The sequence below is a fragment of the Lipotes vexillifer genome, unplaced genomic scaffold (assembly GCF_000442215.2).
Source record: "Lipotes vexillifer unplaced genomic scaffold, Lipotes_vexillifer_v1.1 scaffold341, whole genome shotgun sequence".
In the NCBI taxonomy this organism is placed as follows: Eukaryota; Metazoa; Chordata; class Mammalia; order Artiodactyla; family Lipotidae; genus Lipotes; species Lipotes vexillifer.
This window is the reverse complement of record NW_006797957.1, coordinates 604,931-614,251: the sequence shown is the minus strand read 5'-3', so window position 1 is coordinate 614,251 and position 9,321 is coordinate 604,931. Positions and strand designations below refer to the sequence as shown.

The 9,321-nt window shown below is 41.6% G+C and overlaps 1 protein-coding gene across 1 annotated transcript in view; it reads left to right on the top strand.

The window, feature by feature from the left end:
* CPO (carboxypeptidase O) overlaps window positions 1–9,321 on the top strand; it is a 21,407-nt gene that overhangs the window by 5,483 nt on the left and 6,603 nt on the right. Inside the window, 5 exon segments of the mRNA XM_007470006.1 lie at window positions 2,295–2,396; window positions 5,144–5,251; window positions 6,507–6,617; window positions 7,564–7,654; window positions 8,829–9,031. Coding sequence (XP_007470068.1) covers window positions 2,295–2,396; window positions 5,144–5,251; window positions 6,507–6,617; window positions 7,564–7,654; window positions 8,829–9,031 — 615 coding nt within the window.

Here is a 9,321-nt window from a genome sequence, read left to right as displayed (position 1 = left end):
GGAAAGAGTAAATATAATACCAGAATGTTCAGAGAGAAAAATGTGGGAAAATAGATGAAAGTCATTGAAACATTAGCTAATTAGATCTCTAACATGTTTCCTTGTCACTATCCAAAAGTTTACACCTTAGCTTCTCCAAAATCTCACATCCTAGTGCTATTAACACAGAAATCACTTCAAATATATTTATTGGGTAAATGAATGATCAGTTGGTATGCTCTCAAAATGAAAATATAACCTTACTTTTTGCTTAGGTAAAGTCTTTTAGCAAGGGAATTAGAACATTTATCAAACATTTGTGTGGCTTAGAGAGAGGATTAGTTGTATGACTAGTTAAAGATACAAATTAAAGATACAAATCCTAGTGATATGAAATAAAATGGCAAAACAACAAAAAGAAAAAAGAAGAAAAGAACACCCCAACCAGTTTTGTTAGTGTAAACGTGGGTCAAAATTAAACGTTACTCTTATTAATCAAGTCTTTAGCTGGTTTAAGCTGGGCAGGGCCAATGCGTATATGGATGTGGGGCATGGGTGGTGAATGAAGCCTTCTGATTGAATCCTATTTAGCCAAAAGTGTGGTATTTTCAGTAGGTTGCAGGGAACACAGACAACAGCTCTGAAAAGGGGAAAACTTTTTTTTCAAAGAAATATTTGTATTGCTACTAAGATAAGTTTAGTGGTTTCTGAAACTGGATACAGTAAAAAGTATATATGTATATATGTAGTGTGTGTGTATGTGTGTGATGTTATGTAAAACTTCTTTTGAAGTATAAATTTCTAAAAATAGAATTACTGGGTTAAATGATATGCACATTAAAATTTTTGACATAAATGCACAAGTTGCCCTCCAACCAGGATTTACCATTTATTTCCTCAGTATTGGGGAATATGTTAATATTTTCCAGAATTTTTTTCAAAAAGTACAAGAAAGAATTTACATTTTCAGGACTTCCCTGGCAGTCTAGTGGTTAAGACTTCTCCTTCCAATGCAGGGTGTCTGGGTTTGATCCCTGGGCAGGGAGCTAAGATCCCACATGCCTCGGGGCCAAAAAACAAAAAAAAAACATAAAACAGAAGTAATATTGTAACAAAATTCAATACTTAAGAAAAAAATAGAATTTACACGTTCTTCTGTAACAATCACCCCAAGGTACTGAAGTTTCTTAGATTGTTTTTTTTTAAACAAGATCCAGTAGGACCCATGAGAAGTATATGGTATCAGATGAGTCACACCTGGCTTGGCCACTTGCTCTGTGACCTTGACCAAGACAGTTAACCTCTTTGGTCCTCAGTTTCCTTATACATGAAAAAGGAATAGCAGTACCTATCCTGCAGCTTTGTTTGAGAGTAAATGAAATAAACTACACTTCTGCTGATTAAGCAATAAATAAATGATAGCTGCTGCTGTGATACGCTATTTGCATGTCTCCCAAGACTCAAGTCACCTGCATCTGATCCAGTCCCATCACAGAAGAATATACAATACCCATGTGATGAGTTGTTAGTCTCTTCCCCCACTTAAGTATTATTATTGTTATAATAATGTATTTTATCTGTAGATATTCCATGATAAGATGAATGTCAATTGAGACACAGAAATTTTCAAATTGAATAGTTGTCATGCCAAATTAATTATTATTATTTACCATAACTCTTGTCATTCAGGTATTTCCACTATACAGAAATTGAGTGTGGGAGGTATCATGTCACAGGCGAATGACATCTTAATACGTCTTATGTTTGTGAATTCCTTATTTCATTCTCCCTTAAAGAACCCCAAGTTATTAACTTGGTCTTGATTGAGAAATTTCGCTGTCATGTTCTGTGAAGGGCATACACAGGCTCTTCTCTAATTTTGGATCCATGGACATTAGCAAAAGATATTTTGGAGATTCATAAAGACTAAACAAGATCCCACAAAATAAGCTGGACCTGAAATTTCTGGCATGATTGAGTGCCACTGCGAAGTCCGGAAGTCTGATGGCCGTTTGAAGGCTGTGTGATTGTACAATGTTTCAGAAGTGTTATACTGGATTGTTGAAATTGATAATTCTCAATCATTTATTTGTGAAGTTCAACAGGGTGTCCTAAGCTTGGGTGGCAGAGTAGATCTTTAAAGAATATGGGAGGAGGGGCGGTCGTAATTCATTAGTTTAGTCTTCTAGTTTGTGTGCTAATAAAGAGCGAAGAGTTCAGAGTTCAGTATCTTGATGAAAGAAGCAATTATCTTAATTTAGAGGCAAGCAAAGGGTCTTCTTATTGATAACCTCAGTCCTCCCTGGCTGTTTCAGATCTATCAGTGGATGAGTGAGATAAGGGAGAAGTGCACGGAAGTGGTGACATAGCATTTCCTAGGAATGACCTAGGAGAGCCGGCCCATGTATTATTTGAAGGTGAGTGAGAAGGCTGAGAATTAGAGTCCCATTCAAGGATATTTATTTACTATCCAGGGGCTCTAGTCAGAATTATAGACAAGGTTAAAAGAGGCAAGACAGAGAGACTTGGCTTTTCCGAAGTCTTGATTTTAAAATTCAAAACTTGGTGGGGAGGGATAAATTGGAAGATTGAGATCGATACATACACACTTACTATGTATAAAATTGATAACTAATAAGGACCTACTGTAGAGCACAGGGAACTCTACTCAGTGCTCTGTAATGACCTCTATGTGAAAAGAATCTAAAAAAGAGTCCAAATACATATATCCATATGTATTTATATAACAGATTCACTTTGCTGTGCACCTGAAACTAACACAACATTGTAAATCAATTATACTCCAATAAAAATTTTTTTAAAAATTAAATACTTGTAAATGCTTACATCTTAATCATGGGGGTGGAATCACGTTCTGGAGTAAAGAGAATTTGGAATGGTTGGGTGAGACCACAGGGGTAGGACTTAAAAATAAAGTCCCAGAAGTAAGAACTTATCCCTTAGTTTTCTTCACGCTTGGCCTCCCTCGTCCCCGCTAAGACTGAGGAACGTAGAATCGTGGAGGGTGGCTGGAAAGGACCTTAGACGTTCTGGCTGAGAGGTTTCCAGCTTGTGCTCCGTGAAGGCCTGGGTGCCTCTGGTGCTCCCACAGTGGAAGGGGGACGGGGTGGGGGGCTGCGTAAGGGAGAAATCCCCAGTTCACTTCTCATATGTATTTTGAGTTTTTACAAAATTTTCTTTTTTAACACATTTTTTTCCCCCATAAAACTGTTTGAACATCATGGACAACCTTTATTTTTGGTTCCTTCATTTTATAAGGAAACAAAGACCCAGAGAAGTGAAGTGACTTGTACGAGGTCACACAGCCAGACCGTAGCATAGCCAGAGGGATAACCCAATCTCCAGGCTCTCTGCCCTTTTAACATGTGATACGACGAAAAGTGTTTGAGACTGAATAACCACTTTTCCACAGGGCCAGGCCTTCTCGGCTCTCAGTTTTAGACCAGTGATTTTTCAATCCTGCCTGCTTAATACGAATGCCTGGGCCCCATCCACAGAGATTCTGAGCTAATTGCTCCAGGATGGGGCCCAGACACCTTTTGAAAGCTCCCTAGGTGATCCTACTGTGTACGCAGGGTTGACAACAACTGCACCTAACCAGTGGTTTTCAAAGGGTGGTCGGTCCCTCGATGAGCAGCATCAACATCTCCTGGGAACTTGTTAGAAATGCACAGTCTTGGGGGTCTAACTACAGATCTACTGAATCAGCAACTCTGTGGGTGGGCCCAGCAATCTGTGTTTTAACAAGCCCTCCTCCAGGTCATTCTGATGCACACTCATGTTACAGAAAAACAGTGCATTTCTAACAAGTTCCCAGGTGGTGCTGATATCACTGGTCCAGGACTACTCTTCAAGAACCACTGCCAAAGTAGTTTGGCATTAAGAACTCGCATTACTTTGTTCACTGTAGACACGTTAATTTACAAAGCACATCCCCAAATTCAAGAATTACTTACAACTACAAAAAAATCTCTTGGCTCTGAAGTAGAATTTACCCAGGAGCCGAGTGAGTAATTGGTTGATATGTGAAGTGTGGGCCACCTACCAGCCTGATTTTTCCATAGGCCGTCAAACTCTGAGCTGAGTCAGCCAAAAAGACCTCTAAACATCCTTTGCCTAGGACGCATTTTAAAGAATGGAATTGGCACATAAGGAGGAGGCAATAAACATATGGTCATATACATAGACTCATAAATAAAAGGGATAATTACAAGAGAGAATTAAGGTAAAGGGTAGATTAGGAATTATGCCAGGAGCTTTGAAAATGGGTGAGGTTAAAAGGGAAAACATCCTTGAATATGATGAATCCAGCCCGTATTTATTTCAATTCATAAGTTTCTCACAGATATAGAGGGAGAGCCTTCATCAGCCCAGCTCCCAAGAGCTTTCAATGAATAGCATGAGTCCAGGCCATTTACAAACCAAAACAAGATGTGACTGTTACAAACATGGGCATGTTCACAGCTTCTTCTCGACCAAAGAGAATCCATAACTGCCAGGTTAATTCCTACCTATCCCACCTCTGAAGGAGGAGGGAATCTTTCTTTCTTGAGTGAGTACAAGAACAACAAATGGGGAGAGGAGAAAGAAGATTGGGTCAGCTGGGACTGCAGGAGTCTCTAAGGAAAGAGGAATGTAATGAATGTAATAAGTATAGCAGGAGATTATGCATTTGGATCCTTTCACGGTTTCAGGAAGCTTAAATGTAGACTGGGGTTCATTTTTACTACCTTTGAGTCATGCACATTACCACTTGTGCACTTTACCACTCTGAGTGAGCACTATGTGGTAAGGTTTTATAAGGTTTATGGAGATTTAGCCTCTCAGTTTGTGGTTTATGCGTTTATTTAAAGTTAGGGAATAATTTAGGATATGGGGAAGACCAGGCTTTGCATGGGGTACACGGAGGTGTCAGCTTGTGGTCCTAAGAACAATAATAGCCAAGGTAACCGCAAGAGGGCAAGCATGGCGAACAGAAGGGTCATATTGGTGGGTGTCTCTGCCAGCATCCTTGCCTCATCCTTGAAACCACAGAGTGGAAGGAGACAGGTACCTCTAGGGGAATAAAACAAACGGATAACTTTGCACGGTGGCCTCAATCATAAGCCATTGTTTGATAATGAAACACGAATGTCTCCTCCAGATCAGCCAACCATCCAATAACCCCAAGAAGATTATCTGGATGGACTGTGGAATTCATGCCAGGGAATGGATTGCCCCTGCTTTTTGCCAGCGGTCTGTGAAGGAATAAGTGTCTTTCACATTCTCATAATGGTTAACCACCCCACAAAATACCTGTCATGTCTCGGCTTTGGAGAGCAGGTTTCTTTCACATCTCGGCAAGGCAGCTCTCCACTGAGCCGCTCCTTCACCCCAAGGGAAATGGAATCCATAAGTAACTTCACTGAAAACTGAGTTAGTTGTTCTGTTCCCTTTCTAGTACACCCAATATTATCTTTATTGGAAGGTAAACAAATCTAAATGGAGAAGAAAATACATCTTGGAAGTCAGAGATGAATTTGAATCCTGGAGCTCTTTCTAATAGTCTTGTGCGAAATTTCTATCACTAGGACCCCTAGTTTTTTACCTGCAAAAGGTGTATGAAGTGATTACTTCAATGTAGTCATGAAGAGCACACTATTGTGTGGATTAAGAGATTAACACATGGAAACTACCTGGCACCGTGAATTCTTGCGTATTACCTATATCCCTCCTTTGAGGGAATAAGAAAACTTTAAAATTAATATAAGATACTTTTTGTGTCAGTCTTTTCAGAAACCCAAACATAATTCAACCCACAAATTATAGTTCTCAAAGTGTGGTTCCTAGACCCATAGCATCAGCATAACTGGGAACTTGGAAGAAATGCAAACTCTGGGTTTCCACATCACCACCTCATACCTACTGAATTGGGGCTGGGGGTGGAGATGGAAGGTGGGCAGTCTGTAATTTAAAAAGTCCTCCAGGGCTTCCCTGGTGGCGCAGTGGTTGAGAGTCCGCCTGCCGATGCAGGGGATACGGGTTCGTGCCCCGGTCTGGGAAGATCCCACATGCCGTGGAGCGGCTGGGCCCGTGAGCCATGGCCGTTGAGCCTGCTCGTCCGGAGCCTGTGCTCCACAATGGGAGAGGCCACAACAGTGAGAGGCCCACATACCGCAAAAAAAAAAAAAAAAAAGTCCTCCAGCAAGAAAAGCCACCGCAATGAGAAGCCCACGCCCCACAAGGAATAGTAGCCCCCGCTCACCGCAACTAGAGAAAACCTCAGCGCAGCAACGAAGACCCAACGCAGCCAAAAATTAAAAAAAAAAAAAGTCCTTCAGGTGATTCTGATGCATGGTGAAGTTTCAGAAAGACCACCATAACGAACGGGACAGTTGAGGCAGGATTGGATGGCAAAGGCTGGATGTTCAGTCACCACTTAGGATTAAGTTGAAATTGTTAGAAAATTAAGAGAGAAAAGACCTCTTTCCAGGATCATTCCAAATGTTTCTCTATTAAATATCCAGATTCTACAGAACTATAAAGACAACTCAAGGATAAGAAGTCTCCTTAAAAACCTGGACTTCTGTGTGCTTCCGGTTCTTAACATAGATGGTTACATCTATACTTGGACAACGGTGAGTACATCGAGTTTGGTCCTGGGATGGGTTCATGAACTAGATCTTGTCTCGGGTTCGTTTTTCTGACCTCAGTCACTGCAGCTATAAAAATGTTTTGGGGCTTCCCTCGTGGCGCAGTGGTTGAGAGTCCGCCTGCCGATGCAGGGCACACAGGTTCGTGCCCCCGTCTGGGAAGATCTCACATGCCGCGGAGCGGCTGGGCCCGTGAGCCATGGCCGCTGAGCCTGCGCGTCCGGAGCCTGTGCTCCGCAACGGGAGAGGCCACAACAGTGAGAGGCCCGCGTACCGCAAAAAAAAAAAAAAAAAAGTTTCTAAATCATACCACTCCATAATTAAGAGCCTCTCTTTCCAGAGACTATGAATTCCTCCCCCTCCCCCACCCCGGCTCCCCCAGCCCTTCTTGGGACCCCTTTCTCTGTAACAGCCTTTCTGGCCCGGTATGTGAATCAAGCCCTTCCCTCCCACCTTGTCTGGCGAAACAGGTCTTTATCCCTATCTCTACTCATCAGTCTTCTGCTTCCAGAAATGTGCAGAGACCATCTCTGATGCACCTGGAACAGCCTTTTTCCCATCTGCCAAGCTATTTCCCTTTCGTCCTTTATCACTTGGACCTAAAATAATGGCTCTCTGAAGCTTTTCCTGATTAAGCAGATCACGTCCACCAGGCACTGTTAATCTGCTCTTGAGGGAAAGGCCAAACTACCCCTCCAATTTGATGGTTTACACGTATATACACTTTGGGTTGTACAGATGTTCCTGTTATTGGGGGTTGCTAGCCCATCTGGGGTACTAAAAATTATATGCACAAGCTTCGTTATGTTGAGGCAATTTTTCCAGACAATCCTAAGGAACCATTTTTCATGTTCGAGGACCACCCATCATCATTAACACTGTGATTCGTGTGACCTTAGAATGGCAACTTCCCTATGTTCCTCTGTTACAGGATCGGCTTTGGAGGAAATCCCGTTCATCCCATAATAATGGCATGTGTTTTGGGACAGATCTCAATAGAAATTTCGATGCATCCTGGTGTAGTTAAGTACGTGCTTCGTAGATGAATTGATGGATAACGACACACACAAAAAATGGAGCAGAGAAGCCAGAAAAGAGGTGAATTACTAGAATTAGTACTATTTATATATATACCCTTTGAAATAAACATCTAATTTTGTACAGCTTTCTGGACTTCCTTGTCAGTGTTACTCCCTCTAAAGAAGTGATATTATCTATACAGTAAGAACAGCAATACTGAAATGCAGGACTCTTTTCAAGTGAGACTGGCTAAACAAGGGCAAAGGAGACCTAGACCGGTGTGAATATTTTTGAAATCCATCACTTTGTTTTAAAATATACAAATTGTTATAAAGAAAAATCAGAGAAGTATCCTTGCAAATTATTTTACAGCAGGAGGGCAGAAGTAAACAAGGCAAACGTTTTCTTCTCCTTAAGGCAGTTTTATGTTTCTGAATCTAAACAAGTCCGATGGATTGGAAGCAAATAGAGGTAGGGATGGTTAAGAGCAGTCTGGTTAAAAACCGATGGGAAAGGTTAACATTCAGACTTGGCGGCTCTGTGGTCTTGAAAAAATTGCTTCATCTCTAGGCTTTAGTTTTCTCTTGTTTTTAAAATGTGGCTCAGAGTAATACCATCTTATCAGTAGGTTGTTGTGGAGATTCAATGAGATGCCACACAGGAGGGGCTTAGCACAGTGCCCTGCATGTAAAAGGTGCTCTGTTGATGGTCTTTATTATTACTGGTGAGAAGGACAGACTACACAATAGCTTTTTGTGTTTTTTTTTGTCCTTGCGAAATAGCTCTAATGAGACTCAAGCCAGTAAGACAGCAAGAGATATACTTAGGGCAACAAGACTGTAACAGAGTCTGACCCTGGAACCCAAGAACAGGCTCACAAGCATTTGTTTCAGGGACCACCAAAGGTTTAAGTGAAAGATGACTGAAAATGCCATTCCATTTTGCATCTTCCTTCCCGGGCCACATAAGCAGGGGTCTGTTTCTAAATCTGCACGTCAGTCCTCCTGCCTTTCTGAGTTCCTCCTTGAATGACTTATTTTAGCAGGACAAAATTAGACAAGCAAAGGCAAGCCTTAATTCCACCCACAGATGTCCTGAGCAAGGCTGACTCCTTGACCCTGGTCAGTGCTAAATGGAGATCGTGATACCTTCCTTGGGGTTTCCTGTATATTTCAGGTATCGGTGCATCTCACAGCTGCCAAGATTTAACATTCTGTGGGACAGGACCCATGTCTGAACCAGAGACTAAAGTTGTTTCCACCTTTATCGAGAGCAAGAAGGAGAACATTGCCTGCTTCCTGACCATGCACTCTTACGGGCAGCTCATCCTCGTGCCTTATGGCTACACCAAAAATAAATCAAGTAACCATGAAGAACTGGTAAGACCATTGTGCCAGAGCCTTGAGAAGCCTCAGCATGACCCTGCCTTCCTTTCCTGATTTCCATTTCTAGGGTTTTGGCTCCAGCCCTGCTTTTGTTCCCTTTGCTTTTCCTTATTTCCTTTCTCCTGCTTTTCACACCTTGCCAGACGCCTTCTGGGAAGGCTTCAGGTTAAATGCTGCTTTACCTGCATTAATTAACTACCTATTTCAAAAAGTGTCAAGTTGGGAGACATCTTAGGTATTCGTGTATAATATAAATGAGATGATTATGTTAATAATCTGCAGGA